This window comes from Oncorhynchus kisutch, linkage group LG3 (assembly GCF_002021735.2).
Source record: "Oncorhynchus kisutch isolate 150728-3 linkage group LG3, Okis_V2, whole genome shotgun sequence".
Lineage (NCBI taxonomy): Eukaryota > Metazoa > Chordata > Actinopteri > Salmoniformes > Salmonidae > Oncorhynchus > Oncorhynchus kisutch.
In genome coordinates this window covers 62,926,368-62,943,841 of record NC_034176.2, presented here as the reverse complement: position 1 = coordinate 62,943,841, position 17,474 = coordinate 62,926,368, and the positions used below count along the sequence as shown (strand labels likewise).

At 46.5% G+C, this 17,474-nt stretch overlaps 1 protein-coding gene across 2 annotated transcripts in view; it reads left to right on the top strand.

Annotated features, from left to right (window-relative positions):
• Positions 1–17,474, top strand: part of LOC109874495 (CD276 antigen-like) — a 77,432-nt gene that overhangs the window by 44,541 nt on the left and 15,417 nt on the right. For both annotated transcript variants that reach the window (XM_031810326.1, XM_031810321.1), the window contains exons 5-6: positions 5,457–5,591; positions 10,154–10,207. In XM_031810326.1, the coding sequence (XP_031666186.1) occupies positions 5,457–5,591; positions 10,154–10,207 (189 nt within the window). The remainder of the gene's footprint in view (positions 1–5,456; positions 5,592–10,153; positions 10,208–17,474) is intronic.

The window sequence follows — 17,474 nt, the reverse complement described above, 5'->3', positions numbered from 1 at the left end:
GAGGATTAGATTCCCCACGCACTGATTAAATGCACGGCCAAACCAGTATTTATATGGATGTGTTACACTGAAAATGATTCCTAGCTGTGAGAGCATAGTATTAAACCAAAACCTCTGATGCCGACAGTTTGTTTTCACTAGGCGCTAGATAAGATTGGGAATTTCTTTATGGCCCTATGTTTTATATTTGTAAGCAATGTTTTATAGCACAGTCAGACATTTTGGATATTTATCTGGAGGGATTTTTTAAAGAGATTGTATTGAATTATAGTGAAACGGAGATGAAAGTACATTTTCATTATTATGAGTGCTCTGACTCTGTCTGTAGGTTAGTCTTTATGCAGGGTGAGCCACTAGTGTCTTAGTGAGAAATTAATCTAGAGGCCCTTAGGGACAATGTCTCAATATTTGTGACTTGCCTACACGTGGAGACTAGGTCTAGCTCAGGACAGGCAATATCAGACAATTGTAACCCAAACACAGCCATTCCATGTTCAATCCAGGCTGTCTCAAGGGAATGTGACCATTGAGGTGCAAGGCTGCAGGGTGGGTCGGAGGGCCACTGGACTGATATTCACTTCTGGATCGATCACATCAGTAGTCAAACTCATTGCGGCGAGGAGGTGACCTCCCACTGCAACTCACTATTCTAAACTCTGCAGAGTTGTGCTAAATGGTAAAGTAAAGGCAGGGAACCTAGAGCCAAGCATACATCCTAGGAGAAAGGTCACAAGCTACTTCCTGATGTGCATGAAAGACAGCTTAGAGTTTGAGAGTGGGCTAATGGTACTGCATGCAGGCCTTATTCCTATTCCAGCCCAGTCACTCACACCCACAACACACGCACATGCACACGTGCACACACACACACATGCACAGAGGCACACGTGCACACACACACACACACACACAAAACACCGCCCGACACCTCCAGTGGCGTTTGAAAACATTCTTCCAAAATAAGCCTCTGCGTGCGCGTCATATTTTTGTGTTTTCCACAAGACCACGGCATCAAATCAGGGCAATAATGTCAGACAAATTGTGTGAGTAAATGTGAGCTGGGTTGTTCTAGAGAGGGGGTGGTTACCCTCCCTGCATGCCAATAAGACAGCTCTGTGGTATCTAGCCCGAAAAGCAATTCATTGAAATGCAAGAAAAGGGGGAGAATGCTCAGTGCAAAGATGCTGACAGGACAGAAAGCTGTGCTCATCCATCTCAGTTTGCCAGGTTTTTCCTCTCCCGGTGAGGTGAGCTCCTCCTTGTCCTCCCTTTCTGTGAGATATGCACCCGGGGACAGCCAGAGGACAGGCGGCAGAGAGGCAGCGCTACCTCTAGCAGCTAGCCCTTTCATGCTGTAATGGCAATGTTTTGATCACCTTCTCTGACCGTGATGAACTGTGACAATGGGTGTGAGTCTGAAACAAACTCAAAGTCGGCCATTAAATTAAATTATTCCCCCAAATAATATAAAAAAGGAAATCATGTTGTCTTCTCTCTGTCTGTCTTCTGGTCTGGCCGAGCCTTGACCTCTGACACCGCTCTGGCTCCTTGTTTCCTTCAGTGTTGTTATTATGACTGCCAGTCTATCACAGTCCTCCCAGATCTCACAACTTCTAAATGTAGGGAAGGAAATAAAGCTCTAAATCACCAGACAGCTTATTGTTGATGTATTGATTGTTGATTGGTGACTGCAGAGCTGTTGTTCCCAGCGAGGTGTGAACATTATTCACAGCAGACTAGGTTGTGAATGTGATTTAGGTCGACTAGCTGCTATTGTCCCAATGGGTTTTATGTGCGTTCGTTTCAACGGCTTCATTGTCTCTTGTGTAATCACGCAATGAATTTCTCCTGCCCCTTTAACTGACTCATCACTCATCATTGTAGAGATGCAGAATGCTTTTTAACAGTCCTGTGGAGCTCTCTCTCTCTCTCGCGCTCTCTTTCCATTCTCTCATGCCTGCTCTTCCTCTCTGTAGTGTGGCCTTGACTTCTTTTTTTGGGCCCTTGGGGTATTTAGGCCCTCCAGCAGGGGTGGGTCTCAGTGTCCCTCCACCCTAGGGCTATCCCCCAGTCCACCCTGCCTCCCTGTGATCCCCACCGAACCACTGTCTGTCTGCAGCCCCCTGATCCTCACACATCACACCAGCCCTGAGCAGCTCTGAAGGCCAGGGCTGCTAGGCCTTTGGTTTAGCCTCACAATGAAAGAGCAAGCTTATTGACCCCCTCTATGCTCCTCCTCATTCCCCAGCCTGCCTGGAATGAGCCCTGGGGCTCCTGTTAGCCTGTGGTGGGGTGTCTATCTATCTGTCTGTCTGTCAGGGGACATTATTCTCCTTCGGTCCCAGTTAAGGAGGTGTTTTTTGTCCTGAGCATGTAAAACTCAGCTGACACCCGCAGATAGAGAAAGCAGCTTTGATCCTTCGTCTGTCATGACGTTGTAGAACTGAGACAATCTGAGACGACAGGCCAGGACTGAGCACTTTATTCCACCGTAGGCACTGGCTGAACTTAAAACACTCTGGCTCCGGGAAAATGAATGTCAATCTGGGCTTTTACCTTCAGCTTGGCCTGCGTGAGGCCCCCTGTGTGTCTTATAGAATGAATGGGGAGTTAAATGTATTTCTTGGTCATGCAGGGCCTCTATTAAGAGTCCATATCTAGGTGGTGTTTAATCATACTACATATTTTTACCTTATGCCTTCACTTCCTTTCGAACACCTACCCAAGTCGACCTACCTGATAATATTTAAGGGCTGTAGACCGGTCCAAACTCCAAGTCTCATCTCACTGTAATTGCTGTAAAGTGATGTTTCCATAAATAGACCTGTGTTTTGCTTCTATAAACTGTATGTGTTGAGTTCAATGGAGAGCCCAGAAGTTGCACCTCTGTGGCCCTATTACTGCAGCTGTGCAATCTCCCGACATTCAATGATGTGACAGGCAGCCCAAAACACTCCATCCTCACCCCAGCAGAGAAGGAATGAGAGGAGGGGAAGGAGACGATAGGTAAACAGAGCCATTAGGGACAAATCTCTTTCTGAAGAAAACAAAATCACATCATCAAACAAGAGAAAAAGAAAAATATGATCCCTCAGCCCTTTGGGGCCCCAGCGCTGATATGATAGCCGACTACGACATTTGTCTTGATCAGCCTGCCCTTAGGGATTGAGAGAATGGAGCGAGGGGTGAGAGAGAGGGAGAAGCTGAGAGCACAGCTCCGCTCTGCTTCAAAGTGCCAGACACGTTCATTACTTCTCTGTCTTATTATAGCTCTATGTGGACACTTCATGCACGAATCAGAGAGTACAGCGAGCAGAGCACGGTACTACCTAGCATTCATCTGTAATTTGGCCTTTGCATTTGGTATTAACATGGTTACAGTGGGCATCTTTTAAATAGCACAAAGCAAAGAGCTCTACAGAGAGGCAGTGGAGTCCATCAGTCATGGTTGGCCCAAGGAACTATATACTGCTTTGTCAAAATGACAAGATGGACTATCTAGGTTTTCTCCTTTCTCTATATGACATGTTGCTGTTGATATGGGTTTGGACTGGAACAGAGGATATTAGAGGCCAATCTGTAGTAATACATCCAGCAAAGACATTTACGTCAAATTTCAATGATGATTATGGTCCACCCAAACACTCTGATTGTTTTTGATTGGATATTGCACCAGGATCGCATCAAATATATAAATATATGCCAAAAATATATATTGTGTATATCCTATGATTCTTCATGGCATATCATACAATAGCCATGTAATATGGTTAATCATAAATAGGATTACGTGGTTAAGCATAATCTTGCTTCCCATAATGTGTTCCAATAATCACATACTTATGAAGGCTCTCATGGCCACATACTGTCAAAACATGTTTTGATTCAAACACTCAACTTACTTGGCCAAATAAAGGTAAACAAATAGATAGGAGGTGAAATTCAGTGAAAAGAACCTTTTCTGTCTTACTCAGAGAATGCCACCCCTAGAGCTCTCCATTTCTCTGCATCCTGTCTCATCTACCATTATGACACATTGCTGGCCCTCCTCATCCAATGCAATGGACAGCAGTTCTCTCTCTCTCTCTCTCTCTCTCTCTCTCTCTGTGTCTCTCTCTCTGTGTCTCTCTCTCTCTGTGTGTCTCTCTCTCTCTCTGTGTCTCTCTCTCTGTCTGTGTCTCTCTCTCTCTCTGTGTCGCTCTCTCTCGCTCTCTCTCTCTCTCTCTCTCTCTCTCTGTCTCTCTCTCTGTGTCTCTCTCTCTCTGTGTGTCTCTCTCTCTCTCTGTGTCTCTCTCTCTCTGTGTGTCTCTCTCTCTGTGTGTCTCTCTCTCGCTCTGTGTCTCTCTCTCGCTCTCTCTCTCTCTCTCTCTCTCTCTCTCTCTCTCTCAATAGGAAGGAGGCTTCTTATTGACCTCCATCTTGGCTGTGCAATAGTGTGTCTCTGTCCTCTCCGTCTGTCCTGTGCCAAGTCCTTACAGATGCTTGGTCATTTCTCCATCCCAACGCTAGTCAATTTCAACACTTTTTACAATTATTTTCCCAGAGTGGGTTCTCTGAAGGAGGCCAGTTTGTATTATAGCCAGCCTTCAAGCTATTTAGTGTCTCAAGCTGTTTTTCCATCTCAACTTTATTCCGTTACATTGGAATGCCCTGGGGAAATGTGGGGATGTCTGCAATATCTTTGTCTTGCTGACCAGTTTGTTGTCGGTTTTATCTTGTCAAGATGCTGTCTCTCACTTTGATATTTAATTGTCTCTCTAGAGTGAATTATGCGCTAAGCTGTCTGATAGACAGTCATCCTCGCAACCGTCAGAGAAATGCTCCGCCTCTGTTTTTCTTTTTACGTTGGCAGTGTAACATCAGAATTATACAAATGTAACATCATATTTCATTTATATTTATGATTAACAGGATAAAACTGAGTGATGTCATTGGGCATCATTACTCCAGATGACAGATAGTGAATGCAGCAGAAGGCATGAGGATACCTAGTGCCCACATCCTCTTTCGCAGTGCCAAGGCTGTTGGGTAGAGAGAGAGGAGGTAGGCAAAAAAAAGACAACACAAAGTACTGCTGAGATATCTCTGCCATCTGGCCATGTTTTTAACACTCCACTGTTTGTTAAAGGGATCTTGATGAATCACCACATCTTGTTCATTTCAAATAAAGAAAATGTTCCCCTGAAGCACAGAGGATACAGGCATGATATAAGGAGGGTGATGATGATGATGATGATAATCTGTAATATAGTGACAATAATGATGTGGTTAGGGCACATATGATGGTGATGGTTATAGGGATGGTGATAGGCAGCCATAGCACTGGTGAAGATGATGGTGGTGGTAGTCATGGTGATGACCATGTTTTGTGCCCTCCTCTCTACTAACTGTAACAGTCTCCTTTTCTCTATCTCCCTCCCTCCCCATTTCTCGCTCTCTCGCTCCCCCTCTCCCAGGTCAGAACATGGTGTTTCCCCCGGTGGCTCTGTGGGTGACGGTGGGCCTGGCTGTGTGTCTGCTGGGTCTGCTCATCGCCCTGGCTGCAGTCTGCCGTAGGAAGATCAAGGAGAGCTGTGAGGAGGACAGAGCAGGTACCTGTCTGTCTGTCTGAACAACTGTGAGGTGGACAGAGCAGGCCCACTCAACTCTGCAGTCTGTCTCAACAGCACCGCTCGGTTGTCTTTCTGAACAACACTTTTCACAGGAACACACTGAGCCGTTCCATAAACACACGCAGAGACTACGCTTGAACACCCATTTCAATGGAGATAGTTGGGCGGCCTCACAACTCCTAAAATCACACATGAATCTTCCAAGGTTAAAGAAGGGTGTGACTGGGTGCTTTCTTTAGTGTTTGCACAAGCATAACAGTATAAAGATTAGAGAGAACTTTATTAGAGCCAAAAGTGATGAAAGTGAGAGAGAAACATTGATGATATAATACCCCTGGACATTAAAATAGGGATTATTATTTTTTTTTCTTCTTTTTTCTATTGTGTGTAGAGTTGATGAGGTGAATAATGTACAGACCCGTCCTGCTTTCAGACCCTTCTGAGGACACTAGTTCAAATGCAAAATGACTGTCCCAATGATTTTCCCAAACCCTCACAGAGTAGGCCTGGAGATGACCTATATAATAGTGAAACTGGCGCCCAGATTATGTGGAAGACACAGCGGGAGGAGAGTGGTGGTTACCAGGGATGACAGCGGGAGGAGAGTGGTGGTTACCAGGGATGACAGCGGGAGGAGAGTGGTGGTTACCAGGGATGACAGCGGGAGGAGAGTGGTGGTTACCAGGGATGACAGCGGGAGGAGAGTGGTGGTTACCAGGGATGACAGCGGGAGGAGAGTGGTGGTTACCAGGGATGACAGCGGGAGGAGAGTGGTGGTTACCAGGGATGACAGCGGGAGGAGAGTGGTGGTTACCAGGGATGACAGCGGGAGGAGAGTGGTAGTTACCAGGGATGACAGCCGGAGGAGAGTGGTGGTTACCAGGGATGACAGCGGGAGGAGAGTGGTGGTTACCAGGGATGACAGCGGGAGGAGAGTGGTGGTTACCAGGGATGACAGCGGGAGGAGAGTGGTAGTTACCAGGGATGACAGCAGGAGGAGAGTGGTGGTTACCAGGGATGACAGCGGGAGGAGAGTGGTAGTTACCAGGGATGACAGCCGGAGGAGAGTGGTGGTTACCAGGGATGACAGCGGGAGGAGAGTGGTGGTTACCAGGGATGACAGCGGGAGGAGAGTGGTGGTTACCAGGGATGACAGCGGGAGGAGAGTGGTAGTTACCAGGGATGACAGCGGGAGGAGAGTGGTGGTTACCAGGGATGACAGCGGGAGGAGAGTGGTGGTTACCAGGGATGACATGTTAACATGAGGTGCCAGTGTCTTGGACAACTGGTTCAGAACCTTAACACCCAGACAGTGTTTGTATGTATTTGAGATTAGCTGCTGCTGTGGAGGGATGATGTGACCCTGTCTGTCTGCAGGAAGTTCATTTAGAAGAGTCTGATAATTAGCGCTACTGAATAGCTGGGGACGGCTTGCAGGCAGAGCAGGGACTGACTGAGAGAATGTATGATGGGGAGCCGGTGGCCTGGCTGTAATGAGATGTGCCCCGAGTGAGGGAGATGTTTAAATAAAGGTCAGCCAGTGTCTGCACTGGTCCCTGGGGTTTAAAAATACATCTGGAACTGACACACACTCAGAGGCAAGAATAATTATAGCGCGATGGAACATATGAAGTCAAAATGAAACGGAAAGAGAGAGGGAGAGAGTATTACAATACATTCCCAGTGTTTCCCTGATATTCATTTCATGGCCGCTACATGCCCCCCCCCCCCCCACACACACACACACACACACTCTGCTGCTGAAAAGAATCCTAGGGGAAACACTGATTCCATACCATGAGCAAAAGGTCTTGTGGGGTCGCAGACCTGTTCTCCAGTAACCAGAAGGAGCAGGCTGCTACTCCAGTAGTAGTAGAGAGAGAGGGTTGATAAACTGGTGGTGCGCCACTCAACTAAATGAGAGGTTAAGACTCATTCTGTTCTCTGTCTGTGGATGTTTCCAAGTTCTTCATGATCCCTGTTTGCCGAGTTGAAGAGTAACATACACTGACTTCTTCACGTAGCACGCAGACTCGCACACCCATATAAATTGATACCTTATGAATACAGATGTGGAGATGTGTTGAAGTGCACATTCACAGCTGCTGGAACTGCAGGAAGAAGGAAAGCGCAACCTAATTGAGGCTGTCTTATCTTTTAATGGTGTTCTTGGGTTTGGCCAGATTGAAGTTGACGCTCTCCTCTGAAACTCTGGGTAGTGAGGGTAGAGGGGTCAAAAATAGTCCAAAACATAGTAAGTCATTTTTCTTCCCTGTCATAATGTATATGGAGCAGTGGATGTGTATCCTAACTGGGCAGAGCAGCAAGTGGGATTGGAGTCTGGGAGATGAAAGCTCAATTTATTCTAGTATTTGTTGCAGTACACATCTTTCTTCCTTCCTTTTTACTTTTCTTCCCTTTTTCCTTCCTTCCTTCCTTCCTTCCTTCCTTCCTTCCTTCCTTCCTTCCTTCCTTCCTTCCTTCCTTCCTTCCTTCCTTCCTTCCTTCCTTCCTTCCTTCCTTCCTTCCTTCCTTCCTTCCTTCCTTCCTTCCTTCCTTCCTTCCTTCCTTCCTTCCTTCCTTCCTTCCTTTCTTGCATAATGAATATGTATACCATACATGTCCAACATATGCTGTAAATGGACCAGTGTACCATATTCCTGAAGCTCATTTTACATTCAAATGAGCATGTGATTTAATCAGACATACCCTCGGAGTGTGTTATGTGGAGTGTGCTATGTGGAGTGTGTTATGTGTCGGTGACATGGGACGAATGGCCCTCTGTGATAGATGAAGGTCATCGTGGGGACATGGATGATTCACATCACTCCCCTGGGAACAGGGGATATCTGTCCTCTGTGAGCTTCCATCTTCCAGGTGCTTCATCCAGCTGCTGCACTCACTTGTTTTTATCCCTGCATGCGTATGGGATGTAACTAATCACTTAAATAACCTTCTTATATTGGACCTAAACTCTGAAATCCATCTCAGTGTTTTACGATGGCCGCTTCCCCTTGCCAGAGCAAATTTCACTCAAACTCAGTGGATGGCAGCCACCATTTTGACTTTGACATAGAGGCGTCTCTGAAAGGCCTGTTTCATCCTGGTACTGTAGAAGTGTCCCTTGAGGCTGCTCTTCCCATAGTGTCAGAGGTTGTTCCGTCAGGACAGGAAGTGTTGGCCGTTAACTGAGGAGAGGCGGCTCAAGGTCTCTCACAGAACATTTACACTCCACATTCATTATTGATATTTTCTAACCAACTTTTAGAGCTTGAGTGTGATGTCATAGTGCTGAGATAAAGGGAGGGAGGGAGGGAGAGAGAGAGGGAGGGAGAGAGAGGGAGAGAGAGAGAGAGAGAGAGAGAGAGAGACTGGAGGGAGGGAGGGAGGGAGGGAGGGAGAGGGAGGGAGGGAGGGAGGGAGGGAGGGAGAGAGAGAGAGAGAGAGAGAGAGAGAGAGAGAGAGAGAGAGAGAGAGACTGTCTTCATCATAAAAAACACAAATGCTGTAAAAGTTTCTAGTGAATGTTTGTTTAAACTAAATGTCCTCTTGGCACCAGAATTTAGAGGAGGGCAGCTGCTCAAATATGTGACCTTCTCAAATGGATTCCTGTGAAATCCTCCCAGATAATCATTCTGAGGAGGGATCCAGAAATAGGTAGCTATGCCCTGCGAAGAAAGGGGGAAAACAACTCACTTGAAAAGCTGGAGATTTGAATGAATCACTCTGAGAAATTATAACCTGTGGGCATACACATACTGTCTGAGTGTGGTGTTTTCAAAATGTGAATACAAAATGGACTTGAAGGAATGTGGAACGGAAATGGAATAGTGCGATGTATGAAGGACTGTGGACATTACAATAGAAGCAGCATATATATTTAAATGAAACATGGCAATCTTTTTACTGCTGCAATTATGGGGATTTTGTGATTTTGCAATGATTTTCTCTCTCCGTCAGTCTTGTAAATTGCAGTTGACGTACAAAAAAACCTCATAGACAATATTGTTGCCTTCGTGTTTAATTTGAACCAATGATCAGTTGAATCTGGGTCGTGCAGTAAGTGTCTGACACAAAATGCCGTCTCTCTCTCAAACACAATGGAGCTTGAGGATGGTGTCAGAAAATTCAAATCACCCGTCCTCTGGTTCCTCTGTTTCTGGTCTATTTTTGGAGTGTGTGTGCATATGTGTGTGTGTGTGTGTGTGTGTGAGCACGTTTGTGTCTGCGTCCGTGTGCCCATCTTCACTGTGCTTCCTGTCAGCCTGGCCCAGTTGACAGTATGTTTCCAGAGAGAAGAGCCAGTGGCCATAGCTTAATGTGATTACTGTCTTTGTGAGTGGGCCAGGCCAGGGGGCAGCTGTGGTCCAGTGCTCCATGCAGCCTCAGCCTCCGACTGAGCCGTGAAGGATGAGCACACCATAGGTTTAAATGAGCTGCTGCCTTATGAAAGCCAGAGGAACAGTGCATTGCGTGCCTGCGTGTTTTCCCCGGTGTGTGTATCTGTGTGTTTAATGGTCTGATGGCTTCTCTCTCCACAGCCAAGGAGCTTGAAGAGGCCAAAGAGCTGCAGGAAGAGGAGCAGTCTAAGACAGGTCAGCCAAGGCACATCTGGAACAACCATCACCACATTTTTACACCATACACATAGAGACTAATTACTCCTCATTACTCCTGCATACCCCATTCTAATTCAATTCAGAAATTGCCAAGAACGTACATGGAATGGATTTCTGCTTCTTCCGGGGCAATATCTAAATGCAGTACTGATTTTTGAGCACCAAGCACGTTTTTCAGCACAGTAGTGAGATAATATTTATTATTGTGTCCTGAATAAATGTTTTAATTAGCAAGCAGGGCAAGTTCTGTGCTCTGAGTCAAGGCCATTGTGGATACCAGGCACAGGTCTGAACGACTCTCCCTCCAGCGATAATGTCTTTAAAGTTATTCATTTGACTCCTTCTTTAGTGTGATTGAATTATTTAGCCTCCCTGTGAACGCCACAGTTAATACTATGTGATTTTAATAAGCTGAGAGATGAAGGAAGGTCTCTGGGCAGAGTGGAGGGAGACAATGGCTCCCTCCACTCTGCAGCCATTGGAAGGGTCACCATACCTACAGCTGCCTTACTGGCTAGGAGCAGGAAGATCTCCAAGACCCTCCACCTCAACCCACTGTTTTGTCCTGACCCCACAACAACCCCCTCACCTTTTCCTCAAAAGCCACACCTGTGCGGGCGGTGGTGCACCATGCGTGCTGTGGTGGGCGTGAGCTGAAGAGGGGCTCAGCAGCTCATTCTTCTGTCGTCTGAGGTACCTCTTTAAAACACTCCAGACAGCGGCTTTGTTTTGCCATCTGGCTCCAATTGTGCTGACAAAGGGAGAGGTTCCTGTGTGAGACAAAGGAGCTGAAATGAAGCCCACTTTAATAAATGCAGGATGATGGGGGAGCTGCATTTGTGTGTTATCTTAATGAGCTGTCCGGAGGAGAGCGTGCCTCCCTTTTCAAAGCCAGCCTGATTGGAACAATAACCAGTGATAACTGGGAGCCTGGACTCATCCTGGGCTTCTGCGTTTGGAAGGCGAGGCGTTTCCCTCACCGGTGTTAGAGCAGCTAGCTAGCAGGGTACCGCTTTACAAACAAGATGCTTGGCCTGAAATCCTTGATATGCTTGCAGCTGGAAGAGCCAACAACACCCATTCCCCTTCCTCTACTTCCACACACACATACAGTACACACACACACACACACATTCCCCAACCCCCACCTCTTTTCTGAAATTAGTTTTGTAATCTCAGCGTGATGCGCAGTTTAGAGTTAGCTGCAGTAATCCCAGAGCAGCACACTGTTCGGAGAGGGCTGCAATCTCTCTCTTTGCACCACTAGCCCCTGTCTGTCTCTCTGCTCTGCTCTGCTCTCTCTGCATCCTGGGCTCTGTGGAGTTAGCCTAGGCCCTAGCAACAGGGCACTGGCAGAGTGTGCGTCGTCGTGACCCAGTTCTTTCATGAGGGAAGCATCATCAGAAAGAGGCTGAGAGATGTGAAAATGGTCTCTGGTTTGTGAGGTGAATTAATCTTCCTACCTGGCTTGCTGAGACAAGGTGCTGTCAATTTAACCTTTTATTTTAACTAGGCAAGTCAGTTCAGAACAAATTCTTATTTACATTGACAGCCTACCGGGGAACAGTGGGTTAAACTGCCTTGTTCAGAGGTAGAACGAAAGATTTTTACCTTGTCAGCTCGGGGATTCGATTCAGCAACCTTTCGGTTCTGGCCCAACCCTCTAACCGCTAGTCTACCTGCCATCAAGGTTGAAGACAAGCTAATGTTATGCTCCATAATGCTGATACCATGGAGTGAGACCACGTCGCGCATCCTCCAAGGCAACAGCTGAAAGATGCATGACAGTCGCTTGAATCGCATTAGATCGTCAGGTGCAATAGCTCATCAACCTAAATATCTTGATGATTTTAATACACTGCACAGGAAATGGCTAGGGCAGCTGCCTCAGACTCAGTCACATCACAGTTGGTGTATTCCCATAGCAGTGTTTGTAATAGCCTCCACAATTCAGTGGGATAGCTGTTTAATCTCTTCAACCATGACAAACCTGAAAAGTAAAGTTCAACGACCACGTCACGAAAGGGAAAAGGCATGACCACGAGATTTCTAGAGAAACTCTCACATCTCCATCTCTCATGTTAGGCTTACATCTCCCTCCCTTTCCTCAGGGAACCAAGATTGCACATTGTTTTGTGTCCTTTTATGAAATAGTCATATTCCCATGACCATGGGAATTAGGAGAACGACAAAGTCATGAAAATTAAGCCCTGTATCCTATAACACACATCAGCTCAACGCTGGAGTCCAGCTGCAATCCTCACTGATCTACTCAGTAATACTGATGAGGAGAAGGTGAGAGGAGTCTAGAGGAGAGCCAGCCCCCCCCCTCTCTCCCCAGCCCCCCCTCTCTCCCCAGTCCCAGCCTCTCTCCCCAGCCCCACCCTCTCTCCCCAGCCCCACCCTCTCTCCCCAGCCCCACCCTCCCCCCCAGCCCCACCCTCTCTTCCCAGTCCCATACTCTCTCCCCAGCCCCACCCTCCCTCCCCAGTCCCAGCCTCTCTCCCCAGCCCCAGCCTCTCTCCCCAGCCCCACCCTCTCTCCCCAGCCCCACCCTCTCTCCCCAGCCCCACCCTCTCCCCCCAGCCCCACCCTCTCACCCCAGCCCCACCCTCTCTCCCCAGCCCCACCCTCTCTCCCCAGCCCCACCCTCTCTCCCCAGCCCCACCCTCTCTCCCCAGCCCCACCCTCTCCCCCCCAGCCCCAGCATCTCTCCCCAGCCCCAACCCCTGCCCCAGCCCCAGCATCTCTCCCCAGTCCCAACCTCTCGCCCCAGCCTCTCTCCCCAGCCTCCGCTTCTCTCCCCAGCGTAAGTCTCTCTCCCCAGCCCAAGCCTCTCTCCCCAGCCACTCTCCCCAGTCCCACCCTCTCTCCCCAGCTCCAGCCTCTCTTCCCAGCCTCTCTCCCCAGCCTCTCTCCCAAGTCCCACCCTCTCACCCCAGCCCCAACCTCTCTACCCAGCCCCACCCTCTCTCCCCAGCTCATACTTCTCTCCCCAGCCTAAGTCTCTCTCCCAAGTCCCAGCCTCTCTCCCCAGCTCATGCTTCTCTCCCCAGCCTAAGTCTCTCACTTCTCTCCCCAGACCCAGACCCAGCCTCTCTCCCCAGCCCCAGTCAAACCCGACAGGCCTCTCTTTAAACAGCCACTGCAGCCAGTGTAGTCTGTGGTGCTCCTCTTCTCATGTGCTGTCCCAGTGGTCACATATTACTGCTTAAAGATATGTAAATACAGTCGTTATGATTCCTTCATTAGTGGATGTGGGCCACAGAAGAACTTCAGGAGAGCTAATTAACAGACGTCCCTGTGCTCTACGGCTAAGTGTTCCTCTGCATAACTTGTGTGCTTCTGCTTGTGTTCCTCACTAGTTTAATACAGTACAGTACACTCCTTCCTCAAGAGGGTCCTTACTTCAACACTATCAACCTGCATCCTGGGAATAGGGTTTTGGTGTCAAAAGACGATTTGCATCGGAATGAGGACTGTAATATTCTGTCTCTAGCCTAGTGGTTAGAGCGTTTGGGTTAGTACCCGAAAGGTTGCTGGATCAAATCTCTGAACTGACAAAGTACAAATCTGTCGTTCTGCCCCTGAACAAGGCAGTTGACCAACTGTTCCCAGGTAGGCAGTCATTGTAAATAAGAATTTGTTCTGAACTGACTTGCCTAGTTAAATAAAGATAAAATAATAATTTGTGGGTGGGACCTTTCCTATAATCAAAACACATGAGAAGACCAGCACCTGACTCTGCTAATTGTGTCCCTACAGTGTTGGATTTTTCATTGGCTTTTCATATATTACCGTACTACTGGGCCAGATCCTGTTAGGTAGTGTGTTGCTAGAGGATTTCCCTCTCGCCTCTTTGAACTATTAATGGTGTGTGTTTTCCTCTTCTCAAGGGTTATCTGTTGGTCCGGGAAGAGAAGGCCATTGTCACACTATGAGAGAGATAACGGAGGGATAGCTGCTCCTAAATCATATGGAATAATGAGCGCTGTCAGACCTAATGAAAGCAGTCAGCAGCATTCTGCATCACAACAACATGAAGGCCCATTGAGGGCATGTAGCGCTGATCTGAATATTAGGGTAATATTAAAGTAATTTCATAGAGCGTGCTAGATCGGATGTGTGTTTGGGAGAAGAGGAGAGAGGTGTACAGTACATCAAGGGGCAGGGCTCTACATTAGTAAAGCAGGGTTTAGGGGACAGCAACAAGCATTACCAGGGTGAATTCCTGTCCACAGACGTCATCTGGCCCTTCCCTGTCATGTGACCCATACCCCTGCAGCCCAGTGAAGCGCCCATGGGGGAGGCGACGTGTCGTCAATCCATCTCACTCCCCTGATCTGCCTCCCCTTAGTGTTCCAGAGTGCGCCACGCGTCGGTTCCACATGAGCACTCCGCTGCAGTGGCTAATTAAATAAAGCACTGTGCCCTCTGCTTCCTGTTAGCTTGGGCAAGGTTGGTGCACACACACACAGGAGAGGAGAGGAGAGAGGGAGGGACGGTGGCCCGGGACGGGGGGGTTAAAGAGAGAGACAACTGTTATATTGTAATCCCTCCTCATTCGTTCATTAGGGAGAGTCATGATAAGGTTGGCTAAATACTCTAAGTAATGTGAGAGCCTCCAGAGTGGTCTGATGTTTTGGACCTATAACCCCACAGATAGGACTGTGGCGTTCATGACATTCTGCCGGTTATTTTCATGCAAAAGTCTGCTGGTCTCATGGTAATTGACCGCTAATTAACATAAACACTTTTAGCATCTCCAGGCCTCCATGCATCTTCATGAAAACAAATCTAAAATAAATTGAATATACACCACCACAATAAATCTGTTATTTAGGCAGGTCTAAAGAAACACTGTGAACAGTTGGACTACTGTATGTTATCTGGCTAGCAGACAAGATATGCTGATAAGTCCTCTGCCATTATTTTATATTATATATTTTTATAGTAAGATTAATATAATTTCACTTAGCTGAATAAAATGAAAGGATATTTTTCCCATTCTGGAGCGAGTGTGCGCATATGAAGTGGCTATGTTGAGCATAAAAGTGATTTGAAACAGGTCAGATACACTAGATTTAGAGTTATTTGGCAACTTTAGTTGTGAATGATACAAACCTTAGAATGTCTTAGAAATCAAATCAAATATGGCGCTGCATTATACGACTGACTATAGGCTATTGATGTTTGAGAAAGTAGCAAAGAAGGCTTGCGCTCTGTTCAGGTCATCCATATGCACTTTAACCTCTAGTGACTCCCCATCCCTGATGCGGGAGCGTAATCTTCGACTGACACTAATTAGCATAACGCAACGGACATAAATATTCCTATTCATGAAAATCACAAGTGAAATATATTGAGACACAGCTTAGCCTTTTGTTAATCACCCTGTCATCTCAGATTTTCAAAATATGCTTTACAGCCAAAGCTAGACAAGCCTTTGTGTAAGTTTATCAATAGCCTAGCATAGCATTTTGTCCAGCTAGCAGCAGGTAACTGAGTCACGGAAATCAGAAAAGCAATCAAATTAAATTGTTTACCTTTGATGAGCTTCAGATGTTTTCACTCACGAGACTCCCAGTTAGATAGCCAAAGTTCCTTTTTTCCAAAAATATAATTTTTGTAGGCGAAATAGCTCCGTTTGTTCTTCACGTTTGGCTGAGAAATCGGCCGGAAATTGCAGTCACAAAAACGCCCAAAAATATTTCAAATTAGCTCCATAATATCGATAGAAACATGGCAAACATTGTTTATAATCAATCCTCAAGGTGTTTTTCAAATATCTATTCGATAATATATCCACCGGGACAATTGTTTTTTCAGTAGGACCGATTGGAATAATGGCTACCTCTGTATTTTATGCGAGAATCACTCTGGGAGCCATCAGGTGACCAGTTGCGCAATGTAGCCGCTTACGGGTATTCTTCAACATAAATGCGTAAAACTACGTCACAATGCTGTAGACACCTTGGGGAATACGGGAAAAAAGTTATTCACTGCTCAATAGGGACGCATTGGAACGCAGAGCTTTCAAAAGATGAGTCACTTCCGGATTGGATTTTTCTCAGGCTTTCGCCTGCAATATCAGTTCTGTTATACTCACAGACAATATTTTTACAGTTTTGGAAACTTTAGAGTGTTTTCTATCCTAAACTGTCAATTATATGCATATTCTAGCATCTTGTCCTGACAAAATATCCCGTTTACTATGGGAACGTTATTTTTCCAAAAATGAAATACTGCCCCCTAGTCACAAAAGGTTTTAATTGCAAATGGAGGCTGTTTTCCCGCAGGTACGTTTTTCAGGCTACTCTGGTAATTTCACCCCATGCATCAACACACTGTTTGAGGAGCATGCAGCCTCTCGCTGCGCGACAGGTGATATTCTGCCCAAACTCTGTATGCCATGCTCTCTCCAACCCTGTCCCTACAGCTACCAAGTGTTTAATTTGGGAAACCTAGTGAAATCGGATCAGGAACATCGATAATAACATGTATTCACACCAAAACTTATTTCATTAAACTGTTGACAGCCCCTCTCTCTGCGTGATGGATAAAGGAATGAAGGAGAGAGAAGAGGAGGTGGAAATGCACGGTGGTGAGTTATTCTGTAGCTAAAAGTAAAGCCTATTAATTAGATATTAAAAATGCCCTATTACTAGGCTATTCAAAATCGAATACAAATTCACTATAATTGTAGGCTAACTCTGTAAGCCGTCCTGCACAATCAATTAACCAACAGCGTCGCCTAGGCCTGTACGTTCTCTCCCTGATTCATGGATAGAAAGTTTGGTGCTTAGCATAAGGTAACTAGTTCATCCAGTATGCATAGTAATACTGTCCACACTCGAAGGCGATGACTAGAAACGGCACAATCATTCTTTTAATTCCGTTTTTTGGGGGGGCGGGCCTGGGTTCGGCTCACAGGCCTATGCGTATGCATAAACTCTAATATGCATATTGGTGTTTTGAATTAATCATCACCTTACAAAGCACTGCCCATTTAATTGTGTTAGGCTTTGAAACAACATCCACAATGACCATGTTTTCCACTCAGTTTCAACCTGTTGTTGAACTTCTTTCTTCAAATTGATCAATCACAGTGAGGTGATTGTGAGGTGAGGTTTTAAAGGCACGTTCTGTTTTGATGATGTGTTTGATGGGATTTTCAATTTAATTTGCATTAATGTCAGAGTGGTTAGAGGGACAATAGAGCCCTGAGTACCAGGCCATTAGC